Here is a 25,588-nt window from a genome sequence, read left to right on the forward strand (position 1 = left end):
GTAGTGAGGGAACATTATAATCCGATCAGTTTATACTAAAATGGTAACGACATTTAGCCTTTAAAAGTGAGAAAAATGTTTTTGGGAAGATTTTTCTTCTTCTTCAAAAAATGTTGATTTATTGACACCAGCCAAGATTTCATACTCATATCCGTCATGTAAATTGTTTTTAAAAAAAAATGCATTGTTGTATGTCTTGTCTCGTGGTACGTCATGTATGAATTCACAAGAGTATTACATTAAAAAAAATCTTCCTTCAATCCAATTAAAAAATCTACCGGACAACGCAGGTCTAAATCGCCGCCTGACCTCACTTCTCACCGCCCGCTTACGGCCACCGCGCTACTGCAAAACGAACGCTCCCAAACCCAGTAAACGCATCCTTCTTGGCAGCCAATCAGATCACGCCACTGCGCTAGCCTTAGCATCTCGCTAGCTAAACAAGAGCTCGTTCAGTTTCCTGTTTGGTCTCGGCGTATCGCCATCCTCAAATCAATCGCGATGTCGAATTAAATCGAGTTGTGTCACGTGATTGTTTTAGTTGTCGTTTGTGTTGTCCGAGCGCGTTTGTCGGAGCCGCTGACGCACCGTCAGCCGTCTTGGCTGCTAGCTAACGCACTGCTAAGCGGCGGAGGAAAACGAAGATGGGTTCCATCCTGAGTCGCAGAATCGCTGGCGTTGAGGATATCGACATCCAAGCGAACTCGGCCTATCGTTTCCCACCAAAATCGGGTAAGGCATCTGTATTTCATGTCATTAGGGCTCACTATTACAGCTCCAAATGAAACCGAGTACTTGGAGTGGTCGTAATGCTGATGTAGTGCAATACTTATGTAATTGCAATTAATTATGACCCTCATCGTATTATTTTTTCTTTAAGGGAATTATTTTGCGAGCCACTTCTTCATGGGAGGGGAGAAGTTTGACACACCGCATCCCGAGGGGTACCTATTCGGGGAAAACATGGATTTAAATTTCCTGGGAAATAGGCCAGTGCAGGTAAATTCAGCTGCGCTAGAAATTAATACCAATGAAGAATTTCGATTAAGCATAGTGATGATACCTTATCTCCTTCTAGTTCCCCTACGTCACCCCCGCACCTCATGAGCCCGTGAAAACCCTCAGGAGCCTGGTGAACATTCGGAAGGACTCCTTGCGTTTGGTTCGGTACGAACGATCAGGTCGACTCTTTCGTAGAGTTTGACTCTTGGAACCCTGAAGGTTGTACGACTATCTGGTCTGCAGGTACAAAGATGACTCTGACACGCCTGTGGAGGAGGGCGGCAAACCAAAAGTTCAGTACGGCGTGGAGTTCACGTTCGACTCCGATGCTCGGGTGGCCATCACCCTCTACTGCCAGGCCTTTGAGGAATTTTCCAATGGAATGGCTGTGTAAGAATCCGTTTTTGTGCAACCGCATTTGTACGCGTTCTAGTAAGTTGCATCTCTTTCAAAAGCATACCAAAACACTTCTCATTTTGGATCAAGATCAGGGGTGGGCAAACCTTTTGACTCAAGGGCCGCAAAGTGTTCTAAAAATGGAGTGTTTTGGTAATTCACCTCCTGAAAAAAAATGTGGGACATCTAGAAAACATGTGCTTTAATTTCAATAGAAATTGAATAAAAGCATTACAACAGTGTTATTCAAGTCCCGTGTATTAACTATTTGTTAAAACGATTTTACCCATAGCTGATCATTAAATGAACAGAATACATTTTTGTTTTTTTGCGAAGTTACTCTTTTAAAGCGCTGACAGTTAAGCTGTCCTTCAGGATATTAACTTCATTCTTCTCCCGTTTGATCATTTGCTCACTGGATTAAAAAAGTTTGAGGGGCCGCATATGGCCCCCGGACCGTAGTTTGCTGATCAAGATTGACGACGAAACACATTTGCACGTACGCTATTGTAAGCATCTCCAGTGGGAAAACGTCAAGCTTGAACATTACAATGGATTTGACTGGTCCATAGCAACCGCTAGTTGCCATGGATACTGCGGCAGAGACTCAAGTGAAAAAGACCAGGAAATTTGTGTGAGGTTGTGTTGGGTCACAGGAGAAGAAATTATTCAAACAAAAGAATAAGGGCGACGCTTCATTTGCTTACTAGATTTGGAACGATTTTAATACTATCTTTAAGATAATGATATGTGATTTATTTATTTTTTATCACAAGCAATAAGCGAATCTGGAATACAATAAACATCATGTATTTGCTGCTACAGCCAATCCTGGTTTCTGTTGACGCTTTGCGTAGGTACAGCCCAAAAGATCCATCCATGGCCTCAGAGACCGTCCACTACAAGAGGGGCGTGAGCCAGCAGTTTTCCATGCCGTCTTTCAAGATCGACTTCAGCGAGTGGAAAGAGGAAGACGTCAGTATTTACACTCCACAACTTTCCTCGTCCATAAACAATATGCCCATTGGACCCAATGTCCACCACAGTGGACATAAATAAATAAGATGGGTCCAATATAGAGAATAAAACCACAATTAAATAGTGATCTGTGTTCTTTTTAAAAGCTCAACTTTGACCTCGACCGAGGGGTTTTTCCCATGGTGATCCAAGCAGTGGTCGACGAAGGGGACGGTAGGGGACACAATTCATAAACCCTCAAAACGCAGTGAGCTAAATCAGCTAATCTGTGCTTTCTTTCCAAGACTGCCTCGGACACGCTCACGTACTTTTGGCAGCCTTCGAACGGGTAAACGAAACATCCAAGGAATCGTTTTGCGTTTGAGGCAGTCGTTTCATGTTTTCTTTGTTGTGCTTTTGTCCCCCGCCCGCAGCACGTCGATGGCAGTTTCTCCGTCAAGCCACTCAAGCAGAAGCAAATTGTAGGTTTCATCTGAGGGACATTTTAGGATGAATTATTGTTTAGAATGACTAATTCATGAAATTAGCCAAGCTAAGATCAACTCATTCAGTGACAGATATTTCTAGAACCTTCTTTACCCTATTAGTTGGGGGAAAAAATGTAATTAAAAATCTGGGATCGAACATAGAATTTTTTAAAGATGTATAAACATGTCTTTGGGATTGAAAGGGTCGAGTGAGAATTTTAGAACATTTCAGAAATTGAAACTTCCGATGGGAATTTGGGGTGAATTGACTAGAAATGAACGATAATTCAAAATTTGTGGTACTTATTCAAGCGAGCAGGAACTCGCAGTGGGGTTTTACAAACTATAATTGAGAAGCACTACCATAGATCTTGAGGCAAAAAATGGTGGGCACCCCTGATCTAGATGATCAATTGACTATCAAAAACAGTGATCGCTAATGATTAACGGTTGATTAATTGTTGCACCTGTAATATACGGAACCCAACAAAACATTAACTACGTTCATCTGGCTGCCTGCAGGTGGACCGTGTGAGCTACCTCTTACAGGAGATTTATGGCATCGAGAATAAGAACAACCAAGAGACAAAGGTAGGCGCGTGGACGCCATACGGGACGGGAATGAAGATGTTTTGAAAAGCCGCGTACCGTCTCCAACGAGTCCTCTCCGCGCACAGCCGTCGGACGACGAGAACAGCGACAACAGCAACGAGTGCGTGGTGTGTCTGTCGGACCTGCGCGACACGCTCATCCTGCCGTGCAGACATCTGTGCCTCTGCAACTCGTGCGCCGACACCTTGCGCTACCAAGCCAACAATTGTCCCATCTGCAGATTACGTAAGTGGACTCGCGTTGTTTCTGGAGGGATGCAGCGCAGTCTTATCCACACACGTCTTTGTACCCCGATGTAGCCTTCAGGGCCTTGTTGCAGATACGAGCGGTGCGGAAAAAGCCCGGGGCGCTCTCCCCGGTCTCCTTCAGTCCTGTTCTGGCTCAGACCATGGACCACGATGAGCACTCGGTAGGTTTCCTGAACTATCTCCAGTTAAATACTTATTATGAGGACAAAAATCACACATGGTGTTCCCCAGAGTTCAATTTTAAGTCCAGTGCTTTTTAGCATGTATCTGCTCCCTCAAGAGACCTCAGGTCGTTTTTCAGTTTTGTTAATGGTTGATTTTTTTAAATGGGTACTTATACTTGAGAATTAGCCAATGCCAAGCAACAACCCTTGACGATTGCATTTTGTTTTGTTTTTTTAACTCATTGACTGTCAAAGATTTTAGAGGATGGGCGTGCAAACTTTTGCCCTGAGCTCTACTTTTCCCAGCAGCCAACCTCCCACAATCTACTGATCTATTTTTTTTTAAATTGCACCGACATATATGACAGTGCACCGCTTGGCGAGCCACTGTATCATAGTAGCAATCCAACACTGAGAGCAAGTTAGCCGATGCTTCAAAATAAACTGTACCTAAGGTACGTTTTTATTTTGAAGTTCCTCGTAGAAACATAGTCGCAACATTGCTCAACTAATTTTATAAGGTTTGGCTCCCTGAGCGAGCAGTCTCCGATGTGAACAACACAGTGTTGTTCTAAAATCACGTTCACAATGATGTCGTTCTGAAATCACGTTCAAACTGTCAATACAGGGCAAAACTAAGTGACGGCTGACACTTGTTTTTCCAATTGACGTTCTTTTTTTCATCAAACACCCAAAAGCGGAATTGACAAGCGTACTGGTTAATGGCAGTGAATGGCTTATCTTTAGAAAACATACCATGGGCAATGTTTCCAATGTCTATGTTAATGTAACTGTTAATTACAGGTGTTAATGCCACCTGTATTTATTTATTTATCTTTTAATGGTCACCACGCAGGGAACTGACTCCGTCCCGCCCGGCTTTGAGCCCGTTTCTCTGCTGGAGGCCCTGAACGGCCTGCGGTCCGTGTCGCCCGCGGTCCCCTCTGCGCCACTGTACGACGACATCAACTTCTCAGGCGGCGACGGCGGCCGGCAGCTGAGCTCCCCGGAGCATCTGAGCGATGGCGGTCTGCAGAAAAGCAAAGTCAGCAAATCACCTGACAGGTAACTAGAAAACAAACAAAAAAGAAAAGTGTAATTGCAATCTTGAGACAATTGATTAGAAATTAACGTATTCCCCAAAACATAAGATGCACTTTAAAAAAAAAAAAAGAAGGCCAAAAGTATGTGGTTCATGTACGTGGGTTAAGTCTTATTAACGGTAACTCAAAAATCTGAATTGATTTATTTCAGACCATTTGAGGAAGATTGATCCATCAGCATAAACTGAGTTTTGACGCAGAGATGTGCATTTTTATATCCGTCTTAAATTATTACCGTAACGGGACGAGCTAGAGGGCGGACGTCAGTTGGCTGATAGCTGCCAGTGCCTGTTGCGGCTAACAGCACCTCGTGTTAGCTGAGCTTGTTACAGCATAATTTTCAACAAAAGAGGCAAGCAGAATATCACACAACAGAATATCACTGAAACAGAGAGGATCATGTAAGGGTTCACTGACCGCTCACAATGTGGGAAATCTGAAACACACAACCCGCAACAAATATATTACACGGATATGAACATAAGTAAATATGAAGAATTAATAACTATTAGATTCATTTTGTTTTGCTGTAGTTTTTACATTGTCGTGAAACTGTTGGTACTTCCCATTCATGGTAACATAGAAAATACCAGAATTTGACACGAAAATTAAGGGTGCATCCTATACACAGGTACGCCCTATATTTTGGGGATTTAGTCAATCATTTGTAAACATTTGTAAAGTTGAATCATTCCGTTAATTTTTTTTTTTTCATGTTGCCCAAATGCTAATTTAGTGTTTGAGTTTTTCCAATATGAAATGTCAGATACAATTTCTTTCATACACTTTGAAGGTGAAATATCTCTATGTTGAATCAAACTAAAATGATGTGCTTTTACACTATGCAAATCTACTGGCAACTTTTCGTCTATTTCCTGACTTATCATGCATCAAACATGTAAATTTGAAATGTTATCACATTTTTCTGACGTGTGTAAATTACGCCGCAAAATCGCAATTGCAATAATTGGGGATCAAATTTCAATTTGACTCTCCTTGCCTCGCCTCCTTTAGCACCCTGAGGTCCCCGTCGTCTCCAATCCAGGAAGAAGATGAGGAGAAGCTGTCGGAGATGTCGGACGCTCAGCAGCACACGCTCCTGTCCAGCAGTCCGGCCCCCACAGACGTAAGTCGGCGCCGCTCGCTCCCGCGTCCTCGAGAACAAAAAATAACGCCAAGTTTCTCTTGGCTTTAGGCCACGGCGACGGAGGATGTGGCGGACTCGCTGTCCCCGGATGACGGTGAGTTGCTCACTCTGAAGCGTGCGCGATGTGTTTGGGTGACGACGCGTTTCGGGTTGCGCTTCAGAGGACAGGATGCACGCCGGCGCCGACATCCTCCAGGACTGCGGAAGCGAGCGCAGCAGCTTGACCAAAATGGAGAGCGAGCCGCCCGGCGAGCTGTCGTTGCCAGGTGAGACATGCCGAAAATGACTGATTAACGCCGCCGTTGCTTTCCTGAGGGTTCGCTGGACGCTTCATTAAGTACGTCTACGAATTTGATTGACAGCCAAAGCGAGAGCTGTGCCAATGATAATACAGCTCATTTGGATTGACACGGCCTGAGGTTAAAAAAAAATCAGATGCTGGTATCATAACGATGCTTTTACAAGATTTAAAAATGACTATACAGTGGTACCTTTAGTTATAAATGAATTTGTTCCAGAAGTCATTTTATGACACAAATTCTTTGTAAGAGAGCCACTTTTCACATTTAAATAGCCTAATCCGTTCCATTCCCCAAAAAATACCTCTAAACCTCTTAATCGAATAATATTAATGTTTTATAAAAGTCCGTCAAAAACCGTAACAAGTACATATTAGAATAAATTAGCGCATAAAAATCATGGCAGTCAAATGACATCAAACACGCTTCTAAATCCTTATAATTAATTATATGAGTAACTGTAGCAGTTGGCCATATGAATGCAGTTCATTTGTTTGCCTTGTTGTCATTTTATCTGTAAGTTTTTATTTTACATTTCCAGTGATCTCGGCATAATTTAGGAGTCCACAAGATCAATTGGCTTTATTTTTGGATCATTTTGAGCATGTAAGTTAACTTTAGTTTAAGGTTATGCGAAGTAGAGTGGAGCCCCAGATTACGACATCCCTGCTCTACAATTTTTTCACCATACGACGTGGGCCGCGATTTTTTTTTTGCCATATGACATAAAAAAACAACTTCTCTTCTCAAACACAGCCGTAAGTGTGCGTATGGTCTGCTATTGGTCAGCGTCACGACTCCCTAAGGTACTGGTCTGCTATTGATCAGCGACACAAAGTCACTAACATGCTGGTCTGCTATTGGTGGCCGTCATGGCTCAAAATGGCAGCATTTAAAGCTTTGTTCTCACGAGAGCGCTTAAACTACCGTATTTATTGTGCATTTTAGTGCTCAATTCAAAATTTAATTGGTTAGTCATGGGTTGTCCCTCCCTCCTGATTGGTTTGAAATCAACTACCACCACTCGATTGTAGTTCAAGATGTCAAATTGATATATTTTAGAGCAGCCATTTAAATAGCGCGATATACCGAGTAGTATAATTTAAGGTGCTCAAATTTGAAGGTGTTTCCGAAGGCGGGACTAGCTTAGTAGGTGTTTCCAAACTTTTGACCTGCTCTGTAGCTCTTGCGTCGATGATGCGGGCGTACCTCATGTTGTGACCGATGAGCGTCATCTCTCACCTTACGGGCTCGTCGGGTGTTCGTCTTGAATTCACCCCGGACGCTTTGCACGTGTGCGGTGTGCGCCTCTTGTTTCCTAACATTTCCTCTCCTTGCGCTCCTCCTCGCCGCCCTCGCTCCTCACCAGCCCTAGGTCCCGACTCCTGCTCTATTGGTATGGAGGAGTAAGCGCGGTATGTAGGCTTTCCTGTCGCGCTCTTGCCGCTTCCTGTTCTCGCACGGGCGACGGGCTCCCCCCTTCTCACGTCTCCCCGTCCCGCCAGGGTCGTCCGAATCCACGGAGAGCCTGAAGAGTCAGAGCACCAACTGCTCCAGTCAGCCTCTCCTGTGCCACGCCGGCAGCTTCCACCGGGAAGACGAGCATCTCCTCCCGTGACGTCCGCCGCGCTTTTCGCCTCTTCGTTCTGTAGGAAATGATTTTCCCTGTAATCGCAATGTGGATTTTCCAGACTCAAAAGCACACTTACTCTGATTTAACTGCACATTCAGACGTACGGTTTATATATTTTTAACATCTGTCTTGTGTTTGAATCTACTACTCATTCAAAAATGTTTCAAGATGTTATATTCTTAGTGTGTTCTTGAAGTGATTTTTGCACTCTGACCAAAATGTTTATAATCCATTCCAGACTTTGCCATGAGATTTCACAAAAAGGTGTATTAGGGCTACGATGAAAAGAAAAAGGAAATGTTTTTTGTTTGTTTTTTTTTCTTTGCAGTTGACCCCCATGTGCCGAAAATTGAAATAACTTAATTAATGATAACACTAACTCATTCGCCGCCACTGACAGCTATACATAGATGTCAAAGATCCATTTGGACTGGACTGGCATTGAATGATTAAACATTATTTCAGAACAGTACAATAGCCTGCAACTTTGCAACAAATTGATTACCGTTCACATATTATGAAACATAAACATCAATGAAAGTAATGGTCGACTAATCAGTTTAACCCTTGCTGTGCATCGTCGTTTACAGTACGTAGTAATCATACGTTATTCTTGATTAAAATATTTTATTCAGTTTTTTTCCAGTATTGTTAATTTATCATAAACAAAATTCAGTGACTTTTTACTGCTTATTAGAACTGTATATAACTGAACGTTTCTTTTTTTTTTTCTTTTTTTTTTTTTGCTTTTCAACGTGGCCCTAATACACCTAAATCATTTTAAACATATTCATGACTGGTTTTATTATTTAAATCATATGCAAGTTATTCATACATGTATTACAATAATATGTTACTTTTCAAATTGTATACTTATAAAACAAACATGTTATTTAGGGAATACTAAGACACTGATGTTGACATAATAGACTAGATGCATTTACGGTGTATAGTGAACAAGCATTGGCTGTGAAAATTGAATTACCTTGCAAGCGACAGTACTTAAAAAAAATGTAATTTCTAGTAGTTGCCACAGGATGGCGACAGAATACTTTCTAAACGAAGCTCCTCTCCTTAGTTTGTCATTTTGGCACCAAGAGACTACTAAATGGCACCAAAGCAACATTTGGCTAACAGGATTTCTATCATGATTGGTTCCCCCCGAAATATCCGCAAATAGGTTTAATTGGAGAAGTAAAAGCGTGAAAATTTGAGGGTTCACTGAAATATGTGAAAGCAACAGTTATTAGTTACACCTTGAATTCTTACACCGCTAAGATGCTTCAGCTGCACGTATGTGATGCTTAGCTTATGTGACATAGTTGCAGGGAAAAAAAATAAGCATTTTGTATATCTCTGTGCCTTGAGTTGGTTTGTTGCATTTAACAGCTTTCTCACTAAGCCACTAAACCGGAGATTCCATGCAGTTATTGTTATTGAGCAATATTAAACATCGATATCGATTGCCTAGGTAGTATTTCAGTTACGCATTTGATCAGTACGCGGATTCTATAACCATGCAAGCATTGCGTAAATGGAGGATTTTTGTTTGTTTTGCTCCTGTGTGCCATTTCAAGTCGACGCCGTGCCTTCCTCTCCTTGTTCTGACCATATTTGGACCTGGTATCCAGGACAATGCCACACCACGCCGTTTATTTGTCTACTCTAGCCCCCACTAGAAGACTTGATTTCTCTTGGATGTATAGCAGCATGTGCATAGAAGAAGAATAAACAGCAAACAGTCGTTATGTCAACGGTGTCTCGACTTGTGCCATCTCATTTAGAATCACGTTCTTTCTAATCGTATTTGCACTTTCGACTCAGTTATCATCAAGAGTATAATGAGATTTATGATGTGAACTTGTATATTATTTTTGGTTGAGTAGTTGATGAAGCCAAACAATACAATTCAAAACAGAGGGGAAAGTCAGGGTTAACGTAGAAATAAAAAAGCAGACATCATTCCACAATCTGGTGGAGAAGGGGCCACATTTTCGCCAGGTGTCCATCTGTAATATCAAAATGTAATGTAAAACATCGCATGAGAGGATACCCAAGATGTATTAAGACAGAAACTGTAAATAATAATATAAAACGCAATTTAAAATACACACTGTCAACCGCGATTAAAAATCTTAATAACAGCCTTATTGGACATGATATTCTTTGCGATCTCAGGCCACCTATGCATAACAGAAGGTCATCTCCTCTTTCTGGATTGTGATTGGCCGGCTGCTGTTGCTGCTGCTGCATCCAGGGCCAACATTAAACCCCATTAAAGCTAATCCTTCATTGTCAGGTGTCGTGTTGAGTCAACTGTTTTGGCTCCAGATAAACAGACAGACTGAAGAAAAAAAAACCGAAGACATTTAAGGTGGGGCACATCCTTACAAAATTGCACAAAATTTATATTTGAATTTTTACACACTGTGTGGGTCATTCCACTAAATGTGTTTGTTTTAAATCGAGTCATTTGTCCTACTCTAAAATAAAACAATGTTAATGCTAATACATTTTAATCAAGATCGTTGGAGTTGGAAAGGTTAGATCAGGGATGGCCAAACTAAGGCCCAGGGGCTATTTGCGTCCCCCTGTGTATTTTTCAGAAGCTCGTGACAAAATGAATAAAATTGACCTTTTAAATCTTGGCTATTTTAAACTTGAGTAGTATTTTCTCCAACCCTTTGATCTTTCCATCAAAGAAATATCATTGAAAGATAACACCAGGGAGCTGAAATTTCACTCAGATTGTGACATGTCAAAGTTCAAGATGGTATGACCACTTAGTTATCACAGCACCAGGAGTGTAGCTAAAATCCTGCAATGTGGAAGGAAATGACCCAAAATGGTCAAAAAACTGCACAAGGGATTTAAAGAAATAAATACTAGTGGGCAGCGTAATAGAGGAAGTCAAAAAATAGTTACCACAACTAATAATCATGTACTTTATATACTGTAAAGCCATTCCAAAACGTTGAAAAATCCTAAATTATTTTCTTCATCATCTTTAAAAGAAATATGTAGTGGTCAAAAATAATTTGCCCTTGCGTCCATCCTTTTTTTTTTGCCATATGAGGCCATCAAATAAAAACGTTTGGACGCCGTTGATTTAGATGTTCCTAATATTTTGACGACCCTTTTGCTACATCAGGTCAGTTGGCACGTGCGGGTCCCCTTGGAGCCATGATGAGGAGGGGGGGTCGTATATGTAAACATGCTTAGCTCCATTTCATTAGCGTCCCTTAAACCTCTTTAAGGGGGTCAAATCAAGCAGACAGCAACCCAAGCAAATCTCCCATGAGCTCCCCACGTCCTCCAAAAACTTGCGCACCCACCTCAACCACACCAAAGAGCTACTTGAGTGCACCCGCTTGAGCTCACAGAGCAAACTCAACCCCGGACAGCGACAAGCCAACCGGCGGAGGACAAGTCGGCATCATGACCCAGCACCTGAGCGGCTCGTCGCCCTTCCTCAAGCCCTTCTTCCTGAAGAGCCCCGTCCGGGTGGTCAACCCTCTGCGCCAGAGGCGGCACACGCTACCCGCCAGCGAGTTCAGGAACCTCACGACTCAGGACGCCATCAGCGTCTTCGAGATCGAGAGAGAAGGTCTGGACTGTCTTTTGCTACCATTTTGTCCTCTTGAGTCCATTTCCGCCACTAATATCGCCATTACTGCCATTTGATTTATATATACTGCAATAATCATGCCTCACTCAACATCTTTGTGTATTTTAACAATATTGTGTGTCCATTTCCACCACTGAGTCAATTTTCTACCGATTCAAATAAGTACTACCACTAAGTATATTTACAACCTTTCCCAGTACAATACTTAACTATCACTTAAATTTATACCCTTATTTTTGGACTTTACTACCAACATATGATAATCACTACCATTTGCAAGTAAATTATTATGTACATTAGTACTTTTTTGAGTACTTTTCTAACTTTTCTATTATTACCTCTCATATTTGCATTACTACGATTTTAAGTAGATTTTCTCCTATTATTAAGTCAACCATGACCATTAAAATCATTGTCCGTTAAAAATCACGAAATAGATTTTTTTATATTCTTTACATCATTAAGAATGTTAAAGAACTATATGTTTTAAGTTTATCACTGTAATTACAAAGTACATTATGATCACGAGGTCAATTTCTACCTCTTACCTCTAGTTTGTCAAGTGCTACCATTATTATGTACATTACTACCGTCATTAGGGCTGTCTCCTTTGAATATTTTTAGAATGGATTATTCTATGAAATAATCGAATATTCAGATCAAAATTTAATTTGCATTTAATTGTGGCGTTTTGTAATTGCACTGTATTTACCAATCACTGTTATCAGTTTTCTGGCGCCCTCTTGTGCCTTGATTTTGATTTGCAGAAAAAGCGCTGCACTCAGGGACAAATAAACACTCAACCAATAAAGTTTTTTCTGACTCTTCCTCATCAATTTAGCTGGATTGGTAAATTTTGACGGAGTATTTTTGAGAAGTTTAACAACGAGACGATTAAAAAAAATGCTAACTTTTCCTGGGACTTTACACAAAGTGAGTTTGGACTTTGGAAAGTCTTATCTAAGTGGAAGAAAAACATTTAACATTTCTCAGTGTGACATGTGGTTCCTGTCTCTGACCTGTTTCTCCAGCTTTTATCTCGGTGTCCGGCGAATGCCCTCTGACCCTAGAAGAGGTGCTGCACTTCGTGAGTCAGTGTCCAGAGCTGTCGCTGGGCTGGTTCGAGGAGGGCCAATTGGTAGCCTTCATCATCGGCACCGGCTGGGACAAAGAGAGACTTTCGCAGGTCCGAATGTGAAACGAAATTTTCACCAAGTAGTCCCATTCTATTAGCCTATACCTATAATCTGTCATCACATAGTAGTAGTCTAGAATATTTTCCAAAACAATTGGATGAAAAGATGGGTCAATATGGCCCAAATTTCTGGATTGTTCTTGCACAAAAGAACCCCCAAAATGGGTCGTTTTGTAAGAAAACCTCAACATTTTATCTATCTATCTATCTATCTATCTATCTATCTATCTATCTATCTATCTATCTATCTATCTATCTATCTATCTATCTATCTATCTATCCGTCCGTCCGTCCGTCCGTCCGTCCGTCCGTCCGTCCGTCCAGTCATTTAGCTAGCAACAAGTTAGCTCCATCCAGTCATTTAGCTAGCAACAAGTTAGCTAGCCATCTAGCTAGCTACAGTAGCTAACCAGCTAGCCATCATCCATCCAATGACATTGTGTGGTATATAATTTATTAACTCCTTCAATCCCAAAATAATTAATAATTAATTAATAAAACCCAGGTATCTTTTTCTATTTTTTCAAATTGAGGACTTCCTGTATTTAATGAATCAATAATCAAAGTAATCAATTACTATAGTTAATGAGGTATCAAATAAAGCAATTACTTTCGCTAATAGTTATAAAGTAATTGATTTTCTACAATTAAATATTAACATAATAGATTATTTTAGGTATTGAACTGCCAAAGCACATGATTACTGTAGGTAATCAAATAATTTAGCAATCTATTACCCAATGTAATCCATTATTGTTGTACTTGATTCCTTTAATACAAGCCGTTTTACACCGTCCTAAAACACTTGACAAAAAATTGAAAAAATTAAGAGTACATGGGATTGAATGTCTTGACTCTTAAATAATGTAAAAACACATTTTTGGATTGCATGAGTTAATAATGTGATTTTAATTTTTTTTTTTAATGCGCATCCCAAAGGAGGCCATGACCCTGCACGTCCCCAACACGTCAACAGTGCACATCCACGTGCTGTCGGTGCACCGCCACTGCCGGCAGCAGGGCAAGGGCTCCATCTTGCTGTGGCGCTACCTGCAGTACCTGCGCTGCATGCCGCGCCCTCGCCGAGCCCTGCTCATCTGCGAGGACTTCCTGGTGCCCTTCTACCTCAAGGCCGGCTTCAAGGAGAAAGGCCCGTCGGCCATCAGCGTGTCCAACATGCGCTTTCAGGAGATGGAGTACCTGCTGGGCGGGCAGGCCTACGCTAGGCGGAACAGTGGCTGCTAGCTTGACCAAACACCAACTGCCCGAAATGAACTTTTACACCTGCAATTGATTGCAACAGACTTTCAAAATACTGTACACAAATGCATGCCATTCTTCTATTTTTGTAATATGACACCAATATTCATAATGATTAAAATGATCAACTGAAAATGCATTCTTTTGTGTGTGTCTTTAGGGCTGCACCTACCGAAAATTTGGTATCCTACTGAAAATTCCATCAAATAATAGAGTATTCGGATGGAAATGAAAATGCCTATTTTAACTTGGCGATATATTTATGAAAATAGAAGACAAGAAAACACATTCACTCGAAAACAATCTCCATTTGGTTCTACAAAACAAAGTGACGTCAAACCCATAGTAGCAATTTTTGCTAGCTAAAACAGCACTATTGAGTAAGCTTGGTTGGTTAAAAAGTGATCAGTAGGAACAGCAACCGTGTCAGTTTACATCTATTTTACTTTCTTTTAAAAGTAATCTGATCGTTCGTGACAGAAGTTGAGCGCTTCTACTGTAGCTGCTAATGCTGCTAGCTAGCATCTCGCGCTGCTCACCATTTCACAGCGCTAACAATACTGCTGTTAATTCCTGGCAACAGGTGACGTATATTATCATAATTAGGTGTTTTCTGAAAGATTTTTAATTAGTATAACTCAAACTGAACTTGATTTCAGGGCAACTTAGTTTCGTTGACTACGATGAATCAAGTCAGAAGTAGCGACACGCTGCCTGGACCTACTTCAAAATAAAAGTGGTGCAAGGCATTGATGTCCATATTTTATTTGCAAAAGAAAGTTTTAATTTGAAGTTGGCCTCACCACATTGCACGGCTTGAACGTCGTTTTCCTGACGGTGTACATTAAATAAATGGCCTGAGGCAGAAAAAAAAAATCCTCAAGCACTTTTTTCGATGAACGTACTTTGTTGATTTCTTCACTGTGTTCTGTGTTAAAGGCAGAGCCATATAAATGTCGCCTCGTGCTAGTGACAGTTTTGCACAATATGAATAAATAATAAAGAGCAAGACGCACACCAGGTTATTTTATAATTTGTTTATCTTTTCAGTTACATGTGAGTAGACTGGCAGCTAAAACGCTACCGTTTCCAAGACGACCATCACTTCTGGAGAAGCAATCAAACACAAATTACCAGGCAAAGGAAAACATTTTGAGTGCTCAGCATAATGTAACAAAAAATATGGCAGTAGTAGTTGGTACATTTCTCTTTCAACAAGGCACCAAAGGTTTTGATATTGGATTTCTTTTTGTCCCTGCTTATAGTTTGAGGTCGCCTGAATTGAATTCTGTGGAAGAGGATCGGACACAAGTGTGGAAAAACGACCGTTAGAATTCAATTGTGATGAAGGTTTTCAAAAATGTCGAGTTGTACTAAAAATACAACATGAATATTAATGAAAACGGCCATTCGGTCGCTAAATTTAAGTGAAAATGTCACAGTTCTGCATTTTACAAGAAAGAGACGTGACGTGTTACATAGAATGATTAGGTGTTGAGCATGACGTCCAAACAAGTGAAAAGATATGGGAAAATGTCAAATAGAACTTTAAATATAATAAGGCGTGAATTTGAAATATTTTACGCACTCTCGTGGAAGTTTCACATTCAACCAGATAAGGGTAGTTTACAGATATTGTTTACAGTTGGAATGATAAGAATTCTGAATGTAAAGGCTATTAAAGGCTGGTGAAAATTAGAATAATAATGTCTAAACACAAAAACACAAAAAAATGGCTGTTTGTTAAGCCATTAACAATGCATCATTTAGGTTGGTTTCAATTTGTGATAAAATATGAAATTGACCAAAGATGTCGCCGCTCGACAAGAAAAAAAAAAACTAGAATATTAACACCTCATTTGTGAAAAAGTGCTGAAACGTGTTTTCCTAGTGACTCTGATGTTAAAAAAATATATTTGAAGTTGTAAAACTACAGTGCCCAAACATATGAATAAATATTTGACAAAATGTTCTAAACATTAACTCATTCAATACCAAAGATGGACTTATATGTTTTTACAGAGTCCATTTTTGTTCTTTTTTTGTTGGATTGTTTTTCATCCCAGGCTGACAAGCATTGGCACTTGTGGTGCCAATGGTCTGGTAGAAATAGAATGACAAAACTGACAAAAATCTTTTAGAAAATTTAGTGTACTTTTGTGAATATTTTTTCTTTGATGTTTACAATTCCACCATTGGAAGTAGTATCAGTAGTCTGCATCTGTTTTTAGCTGGAATTAAAAGTGGAAAAAGAAGCAATTAGGTCTTTTTTTTTTTTTGTAAGTGCTGTTGTGAAAGTACAGGGGTTCAAATTAACGTGAAAGAAAAAAAAAGAAAGGGAATTATGTTAGAACTGTAGTTTATACGTTTAACCACAAGTCCCGTGTTGTCACTTTTAAACGGCAGCAATTTGATTTTTTTTTCCACATGTGGTCCTGATCCCCCTCCTGTTAAAAATGTCCCAGTTTTAAGAGTGAAACACAAACGACAACAAATGAGCTCTCTTTCTCCTGTGTACCAGCAGCGGCATCACAACATCAGACACCCGGTGAAATGCCGAACCCCGAATGGAGCGCACGGAGGTGGCTGAGCAAGTGGAGGGGGAGGGGGGGATTAAAACAAGGTGACACATTTCTCGTATATTTACTGGAGTAGAAAAACAACAAAGCGTCCCGCCGTGGAGTTCAAGTGGTTTTCAGACGGCGTGGGGGGGGGGGGGGGGGGGCTCAGTGGAGGTGCGCGTTGAGGTCGTACTTTTCGCAAAATTTGTCCGTGAAGGGGATGCAGGTGAGCAGCTCGCACCACTCGCACTTGATGGGGTAGACGTAGAAGAGCACGGCCAGGCCCGAGAAGAGGCCCACGAAAACCAGCAGGAAGACGATGATCTGGCAGCGCTTGCGGTACAGGTCCATGCGGCCGAAGCTGATGTAGGGCAGGAAGGCGAAGGACAGGAAGAAGCCCGAGACGAAGCCGCTGAAGTGCGCAAAGTTGTCGATCCACGGCAGCAGGCCGAAGGCGAACAGGAAGAGCACCACGCACAGCAGCTTGGTGAAGGCCACCCAAGGCTGCGCCAGGATCTGCCAGCTCTGGAACAGCTCCACGAACAAGCAGGCCAGGATGCCGAACTGGGAGCCCGCCGGTCCCACCTGCGCAAGGAAAAGGCTCGTGTCATGACACCAAAAATAAAAAGCATGTTTTCCCCAAAAATAGTGGCCAAAAGTATGGGTGAGACCTATGAACTTAAAAAATTGATTTTTTATTTTTATTCAACGGCATTCAAGGAAGATTGATCCGTCAGGCACATAGGTCGAATTTTGACGAACAGATGTGACGAACTAGAGGGCGGACGTCAGTTGGCTGTTCGCAGGCGGTGCCTGTTGGGCCAACAGCAGCTTGTGTTAGCTGAGCTTGTTATGGCACTATTTTTAATAAAAGAAGCAAGCAAACTGAACCACTGTCCGAGTCCATCCGTGTTCACGCACACAAATATGACTAAAACCAGTAAGAAAACACGGAAAGGTAATACATGAACTCATTTATTAGTTGCGATCTTTTGGGATATACACACTAACATAAACTTCGGGTATTTATGGCAAAAACAACTCAAGCCACGTCGCAAGGAAAAGGAAAAACAAATGCTTCGAGCACATTCAACGTTACACTGGCGAGGCGTTTACTGACCGTCCAGTCATTCACATTTTTAACTAGCTTCACTGGCTGTCTCACATGATATTTTTAGCATATGTCATGGTCCAGTGAAAAAAATGGATGGCGGGCCACAAATGGCTCCCGGGCCGTAGTTTGGACACCACTGCAGTAATGTCGTACGTCAAAGCCTGCAATGTCTCTTCTCAAATCTAAATATGTATTTGTTGCAGTTTTTAATGCATTTTTTTATTTTATTAATATGCCAGTTTGTCCACAAACGAGACCATAGTTTTTTACGCTGATGTTTGCTGTGGTCTTGCACTTTTCATTTTTACACGCTTCATTCATACTTTCCATCAATAGAACACACCGTAGATCTCACAAACATAAAACTGACATTAGCTATGGCTAATATTGTACATATTCACATAACGCATAGATAGCACTTTGGGCTGCAGTAAAATAACCGCTGAACACTTAAGCTTGAATTGCTTGTTAACTAGCGTGCTGTCGCATCCGACGTTAGCGTTAGTGAGAGGGCTGACAACATAACACAGGAAGATAAAAAAATAAATAATATTGCTCCTTTGGACTTGTATATCATGCTTATATCACCGGAAATGTAAAATAAAAACATACAAATAAAACAGCCTAAACAAAAGTTCTCTGCAAGCACCACCAATAAACCAGCGCCATCTCAAGACAACCGAGTGCACTGCATTTTTATTATCAACTGCTGCAATTAATATTATGAATTTAAAGGAGAATTTTTTTTTGGGGGGGGGCTTGGAACGGATTAGGCTATTTACATGTGAAAAACACTTCAATTTATGAAAAATTCCGGTTACGACATGACTTCTGGAACAAAATAATTTTGTACGTAGAGGTTTGTTTGCGAGTGGATCACCTCGGCTCTGTACGGCAAGAAGATGGCGGACGCCAGATTGCCGGTGATGCCGCTGACAATGTAAATGATGGAGATGCGCAGCCACCCCGCCAGCTTCTCCAAGTCCCTCAGGATGGTCATCTGGAATGCCACCGACACCATGCAGTGAAGGACCCTGGCGGGACGGCACCGGGGGAGGCCACGTGACTTACAAATCATTGTACAACGCCGCGGCGGCACGTGCCAATGAGGTCAATCCTATTAAGTCAACGTGATGTAAATCTTGGCGGGGCACTTTCTTTAATGAGCCAGACACGTATATGTCTCACCCTGCGTGCAGGAAGAGTGAGAGCCAAAGTCTGTAAAACTGATCCGGGATCTCAGGGTTGAGGAAAGGCAGCAGTCCACACACGTCGTCCATGCAATGCACCTGCGAGATCACACCGGGATAACAATCCTATCTAAAAAACCTCACGCTTGCCATTTGGAGCTTACTTGGGAGCAAAGAGTGGCTTCCTCGTGAAAGTAGCCGTTCATAAAGTCACAATATTCCCGGGATGTGATTTCACACCTTGGAACGTAAAAATGCCGAGTCAGAGCTAATACATGAATGAGCTTTTTTAAATGTTTCCACTGAAAACTTTCCATACCTTCCTTTGGTTCCGATGCAGCAGGGTCGCCCCGTGATGGTGCAGTCGATGTGAGGCAGGTTGGTGTGGTTCCCTGTGTTGTACCTGGTGCAAATCTAACAACAGATACACACATTCGTCACATACGTTTTTTAAAGTCTTGTTTAAAACCCGTGGGTGTCACTGGTTGTGTATATATCAGTGGCGGTCTGTGCCTTTCACACTTAGGCCTTCAGTGATGTCCTGCCTTGTCCGACACCACGGCTGGAGAAATCACACGTGCGCATCACCATAATCGTGTACTACACAGGCAATTTTCTGGAGCATTGAAAAATCAATAAACCCGCATCAGCAACTTAAACTTATCACTACATGTGATACATGATACTCATTAATTAAATATGATCAAAATAAAATGACAAAAACATATTAACAATAGATCAAATGCTTCACCTCACCAAAACGACTCGCACAACACTGATTTCAACACAACAGCCATTCTTTTTTCTTTTCTCAACAAGACTTCAATGACTTAATTGACATTTTCCTCTCCTTCAGCCATTGCGGGTTAAAAAAAGTGAGCAGATATCTTGGATTTTTCAGCTAAAGGTCCCCGGCTCTGCGTTTTAAACACCGTTAATGCAGAGCAACCTCCCAGCCAATCACAGTACATGTCACGTTGAACGTGAAGTCTTCAAGCTGGCCTTACTGTCTCCGACTCATGATCTGATTGGCTATCGCAACTGTCTATCAACTCTATGTTCCCATTCACTTCCCATGCTCCCATGCACAGAAACCCACACTGTTGATTCTGAAGGCTTCAGGCAGATTTCATATAGCTGGGCGAAGCAAGTTAGCTGAATTCTGATTGGATAAAAACACTGGAAGGAGCGTAACCAAATGAACATAATATGACTCGAAGAGAACAGAAAATGGAGGATAATTCTCTCTCTCTCTCTCTATATATATATATATATATATATATATATATATATATATATATATATATATATATATATATATATACACACATACATACACACACACACACACACACACACACACACACACTGTATATCCTCAGAAAGTAAAGAATAGTATTCTTCCTCTGCTGGGGTTGACTAAGCCATTAGGTGAAAAGATTTGCACTCACTGGCCACTTGGTGATGTCATCGGGCCACTCGTGCGGCGAGACCGAGGCGGGCTCCAGACATATCCTGAGAGAGAGGATCCACACCATTAGCGGCCTGCTCGCACTTGACAGTGTACAAGTCAAGTGCACTTGGGGATGCATACTGTACCTCGGGTCCTGATGGCAGACGGAGCCGTATTGTCTGTCTTTGCCGTTTAGCTGAGGCGTGCTGGAATGCCGCGGCCACTTCACCCACACGGCCAGAGTGCTCTGGACGTAGAACGGAAAATTTGGAATCACTCAGAATCGGCGCGGTCAACTAATAAACGAGAAATCTACGGACCGAGCACTGCTCCTCTGAGGTCTGGACGCAGCCGGAGCGATCGTTGCGCACGCAGCACGCCGAGTTGCGTTCAATGTCTCGTTTTTCCCTGATGAACTCATGCACTTGCTTATCCTGACGCATGCATGGAGAGTATTTGGCCCCCAGGTGGATCAGCGCCTCCTGTAGGGAACCAAAGGGTTCACGTTATCACCCCAACCAATTTCTAAAACAACCGTCAATATTAAAACGGTTTAGAATTCATATTTATCTGAAACTTAATGTGAAGGTGCCTTGAGATTCATGACTCTAATATATATATATATATATATATATATATATATATATATATATATATATATATATATATATATATATGATACAAGACGACTTTAGGAAGTTAATCGCTTCACAATAAACAGCACTTTTGCATATTTTGCACAATATTTCAAAAAAGGCATCAAGATGTTACTTGCTTGTAAAGAATTTGCATATTACTCATATTGATATCTTACTTAGAAAAAGCAACTAATATTAGTGTTAGGGGTGTCCCCGATTACATTTTTTGCACCCGAGTCACATGATTTTGAGAGTATAAACATCTTTCTATTTTACACACAAGGGCACACGAGGGCACACAAGAGCAAAAGTACAAAACTATGAAGTGGCCCTTTTCAACATTAAAATCCACGTTAATTTAATTTTTGGTTCATTAGGAGGGGATTACAGAACTGATTAACAGCATTTCCATTCATCAAAACCAGAAGCAATGCATTATGACTGCAGTCAATGAGTGGGTTTTGCTTTTGTGTTTTTGATAACGGTCTAAGATTTGTTAATGGTTCGCTCTACCTGTCCCAGCTCAACATTATGAAACCCAAGCTATATAAAAAGGCAGAATTCAAATGTAACGCTGTTTCTTTGCATTACGTGGGCTTACCGAGCTCGGCCCGATCCAGAAATTCTCCTGCTGTACAAACTTGACATTTTCATACACGCCTTTGTTTCTTAAAACCTGTCCACGTGTGAAAAAGAAGAGGGAGTCAAAATTTACAGCACTGTCGTAAGGACGTCCAAAGTGAAGCGTCCACTCACAGAATCAACCGTCTCATGCTGAGAGAAGCCCACTGGCGCGATGCCGTAGATGCACACGGCCAGGATGGTGATGAGCATGTGGACAAAGGTGATCCAGTATGTAAAAAAAGGCCTGCAGGCAGGACAGATTTAAAAAATGAAAAATGCAAATAAAAAAAGCCATGTCTAGTAAGTACAGTAAGTTTACGACCACAAGCCACAACTTTTTTCTAATGATTATTCTAATGATAGTTCAGTGCGATTTATCTGCAGTTTTTTTTTCTTCTAACTACCACCAGGGGGCAATCCAACAATAAAGCAATTGTGGTTATCCATTCAAGGTGTCAATTATGGATCAACTATGAAATAGATCTGAAAAAATGTGAATCAATGACTACGTTCAAATAGAGTTTTAAAACTAAAGTACTAAAAATACAAATACATATGTGTGTGCATATATATATATATATATATATATATATATATATATATATATATATATATATATATATATATGGATGGCACGCACCTGTGGTCATCCATGTCCTCGATCTGCCTCTTGACGTAGCTGTCGATGCGTTTGCGGTAGGCGCGGTTGGTCAGCTTGCCCACCATGCCCAGCCCGTAAGGCCTCTTCTCGCGGGCGAAAAGCTTCTTGACTGGCACGGCGATGCGCTGGCCGCGCCGCTGCCCGTTGACGCTCACCACCTCCTGACGCAAGGGCACCTTGGGCGGGCCCGGCGCGCCCTCTTTGGCTTTACGCCACCCTCGCTCCAAAGGTCTGAGACAGAAATATTACTTCAAAAAGTGCTTTACTTCAACATACAAATAGATATTTTTTTTAAAATTTGTTCTAATTCATCTACTTTTACAGTATACACTGCATTGGGGTTATCAATATCGAATATTTTTTAAATGAATAATTACGATTATTTCATCGATCAAATTAATAATTGAGTAAAATAATATTTTACAAATGATGTTTTACTAACAAATTGTTGTTTCTTTTTGTTAGCAAGAAGCAACAACAAACAGTTAAACCATCACACAAAATGGGTTGATGTAGTCACCAAACTTTCTGAAATCAATTCAGGTACTGGTTCGGTAATTGTTTTCCAAAATATGTTTTATTTTGATGAACATAAACAAAAACCACTCTGTTTTCATAGAGTCATACAATAATTAATAAGTATTCTTGAGAGAATGAAATGAATGATTTGGAAAAGTTACGTTAAAAAAGTTGTAAATTCACTTGATTATATTGATGAATACAATAAAGGGCTAAATAAAAATACATAAATGACAAGTTTATGAATTTATTGGAGTGTTACAAATATTTATTTGTCAAGTCTATTTCATCCTATATATATATATATATATATATATATATATATATATATATATATATATATATATATATATATATATATATATATATATATATATATATGGTGTCTGAATTTATCAGGGGTAACTTTGAGATAAATTTATTTTAAATGCAAAAAACAAACAAACAAAACAAACAATTCATTCTGCATTTTTAAAAATGTTATCAATCAGCCAGGGATATGATTGACACACACATTATGACCTCTAAATGGCCAGAATAAATTATTAACACAAAAAATATACATTTTTAATTTAGTGTAGTTGAATCTAGTTAAAATAACAAAAAAAGGAGGCAGAAATACCAAACAATTTGGAGAAAGTAAGACACTTATTTTCATTCACACTTAAATCACATAAAACTCTGTCAAATTTGAAAATAAATAAATATATAAAAAATCATAAAGCGCAACCTGGAACAAGCAAAATTATTCATTTGGCTGATCAATTTAAGAGTCTTCACTCTATTGTCAATCTTAATTTAAAAAAAAAAGAAAAAAAAACATTTTTTTGGTTGTAAATCCCACAGTGCTTGAGATTTCCTTTAGCATAGCGCCATCTCCAGGCGGTGCACTCACAGCATCAGGTGACTCCTCTCCAGCGCCGTTTTATCCAGCGCGCTCCCCGTCAGCTCCATCTCATCCTTCTTGTCACCGTGCTCGGCCACTTTCATCGCCGCCTCCGACGGCGACTCGAACACTTCGTCCGCATACGTGGACAACTCTTCGGGCATCAGAACATCCTAACGAAATATAAAAATACATATAGACGTGCAAATACAGAGCGAAGGGGTTGTCCTTTTGACTGATTTACTCGAGCAAAGAAGGACGTGTCCAGCTCATCGGGAAAGTCGATGTCTTCTTCCATGAAGCTGGCGGGCGTGAAGCTACGTCTGTGGGCTCGTCGCAGGGTGCTGTCCCGTATGGAGCGCCCCTGATACAAAAAACAAAAAAACAAAAAAAAAACCCACACAGACATTCACTAAGGCTGAATGAATTTGGAAAAACGTCATGTCCTGCTGAGACCCAGCTTACTCATTTGTGTCCCAGGTAGTGGACGCAAATAAAGAAACACGTCGCATTGAAAGTCTTGACTTAGAAAAAAATAGTAATAAAAAAAACGTAAAAATAGGTCTTTGGGATTGAACGCGTTAACTTGCCTGTCTTGTGGAGACAAAATGGACATCACAGTGGAAAAAAAAAATTAAAATAATGACCATGACGTTTCCCATGTTTGTCATCATTTGGAGACAAGTGTAATAAAGTGGGCAAAAGGCCGGCTCACCTTGACGAGAGCCGCCGCCGCCCTGAAGCTCATCTTGGCCACGGACTCCCTCTTGCGTCGGCGGGGTATTCGGTTGAGGCCCGAGCGCGAGCTGGTGAAGGAGCAGAGCGAAGCGGCGCCGGGTGTGATGGGCGTCTGCGGCACGCTGTAGCCGTCCACCTCCTCCACCATGCGGAAGGCCCGACCGCGAGCCAGCGGGTCGACGATCTGGGGGAAGAACAGAGCGCCTTTCAGTTATGGCCGCCGAGCACATTTTACACCAAATGTTTAGTGCGCTGGAACCTCTAAAAGGAATGATTTTTTATTTTTTTGACCACAGAAGGAAATAGTTAGGTCTCATTGGTGCCCCCATCGTAACAGCAGTAAAGTACAGTAACTATTGCAATCTTTTAACATTACAAGTACATTATATGACAAAAGGGGCTCCGTTTAGGCCAGAGGTGTCAAACTCATTTTTGTCACGGGCCATTTTGTAGCGAGAACTTCCTTCATTGGGCCGATATGTTGACGAAACCAAGTCGATTTTAAATTGTCTCATAGTATTTTTACTGTTCACAGCAAATTGATGGCTTAGTTGTTTTGAAACTAGAAGTAAAGCAGTCTAGTTTGTTCATTTATTGTTTACATTACTGTAACAGAACAAACCTTAAAATTTCAACTTTATTTTTCATTATACACGACAAGCCAAAGTTTTGGAACAGAGTTTAGCAAGGGTCATGGAAACTTACATGATTTGCTTTCGCGGGCCACATAAAATGACGTGGCGGGCCGGATTTGGCCCCCGGGCCTTGAGTTTGACACCCGTGGTTTAGGCCATTGGTGTCCAAACTATGGCCCGGGGGCCATTTGCCTGCCACTCACATTTTAGGAAACGTTTTAGACACCCTTGTTATAGACTGACATTGTGCAATTTTTATAAATATATATATTTATATACACACAAATTCATTGCGGCCATAAAAAACACTGCAGATACACCGCACTAGCCTATAGGTGGCAGAGTTCAAAGCATGAGAAAAAAGTAGTCTTGAAATTTCTGGTAGGTGAATTTAAGAATACTTAAGATTTTTGCTTTGTTTTGTTTACACTTGTATG

At 41.0% G+C, this 25,588-nt stretch overlaps 3 protein-coding genes across 6 annotated transcripts in view; 2 read left to right on the top strand and 1 right to left on the bottom strand.

Moving 5' to 3' along the window:
* Positions 1 to 393: 393 nt before the first annotated feature.
* mgrn1b (mahogunin, ring finger 1b) lies at positions 394 to 9,803 on the top strand. Of its 2 annotated transcripts, XM_088436399.1 has the most exons (17): positions 394 to 732; positions 881 to 999; positions 1,079 to 1,167; positions 1,246 to 1,392; positions 2,256 to 2,373; positions 2,523 to 2,589; positions 2,661 to 2,704; positions 2,790 to 2,837; positions 3,366 to 3,434; positions 3,521 to 3,680; positions 3,755 to 3,864; positions 4,724 to 4,932; positions 5,985 to 6,096; positions 6,166 to 6,211; positions 6,279 to 6,383; positions 7,786 to 7,831; positions 7,922 to 9,803. In XM_088436399.1, exons 1-16 carry the CDS (start codon positions 645 to 647, stop codon positions 7,824 to 7,826), a joined length of 1,572 nt encoding a protein of 523 aa, XP_088292525.1. In that variant the 5' UTR covers positions 394 to 644; the 3' UTR covers positions 7,827 to 7,831; positions 7,922 to 9,803. The 2 variants fall into 2 exon arrangements, with proteins under 2 accessions (XP_088292525.1, XP_088292523.1); XM_088436397.1 differs by lacking the exon at positions 7,786 to 7,831.
* A 1,684-nt stretch (positions 9,804 to 11,487) lies between these two features.
* aanat2 (aralkylamine N-acetyltransferase 2) lies at positions 11,488 to 14,181 on the top strand. The gene is made up of 3 exons (XM_088436400.1): positions 11,488 to 11,656; positions 12,709 to 12,863; positions 13,812 to 14,181. Exons 1-3 carry the CDS (start codon positions 11,488 to 11,490, stop codon positions 14,115 to 14,117), a joined length of 630 nt encoding a protein of 209 aa, XP_088292526.1. The 3' UTR covers positions 14,118 to 14,181.
* Positions 14,182 to 15,154: 973 nt separating this feature from the next.
* rhbdf1a (rhomboid 5 homolog 1a (Drosophila)) overlaps positions 15,155 to 25,588 on the bottom strand; it is a 44,852-nt gene continuing 34,418 nt past the window's right edge. For all 3 annotated transcript variants that reach the window (XM_088436396.1, XM_088436395.1, XM_088436394.1), the window contains 14 exons: positions 24,494 to 24,700; positions 24,023 to 24,142; positions 23,788 to 23,951; positions 22,353 to 22,604; positions 21,845 to 21,956; positions 21,690 to 21,764; positions 20,771 to 20,932; positions 20,597 to 20,697; positions 20,449 to 20,512; positions 19,317 to 19,411; positions 19,162 to 19,237; positions 18,996 to 19,096; positions 18,688 to 18,841; positions 15,155 to 17,278 (listed from right to left, as the gene is read on the bottom strand). In XM_088436396.1, coding sequence (XP_088292522.1) covers positions 16,859 to 17,278; positions 18,688 to 18,841; positions 18,996 to 19,096; positions 19,162 to 19,237; positions 19,317 to 19,411; positions 20,449 to 20,512; positions 20,597 to 20,697; positions 20,771 to 20,932; positions 21,690 to 21,764; positions 21,845 to 21,956; positions 22,353 to 22,604; positions 23,788 to 23,951; positions 24,023 to 24,142; positions 24,494 to 24,700 — 2,103 coding nt within the window. In that variant the 3' untranslated portion in view covers positions 15,155 to 16,858. The remainder of the gene's footprint in view (positions 17,279 to 18,687; positions 18,842 to 18,995; positions 19,097 to 19,161; positions 19,238 to 19,316; positions 19,412 to 20,448; positions 20,513 to 20,596; positions 20,698 to 20,770; positions 20,933 to 21,689; positions 21,765 to 21,844; positions 21,957 to 22,352; positions 22,605 to 23,787; positions 23,952 to 24,022; positions 24,143 to 24,493; positions 24,701 to 25,588) is intronic.

This window comes from Hippichthys cyanospilos, chromosome 16, assembly GCF_059441005.1.
Source record: "Hippichthys cyanospilos isolate Australia breed blue-spotted pipefish chromosome 16, RoL_Hcya_1.0, whole genome shotgun sequence".
Taxonomy (NCBI): domain Eukaryota; kingdom Metazoa; phylum Chordata; class Actinopteri; order Syngnathiformes; family Syngnathidae; genus Hippichthys; species Hippichthys cyanospilos.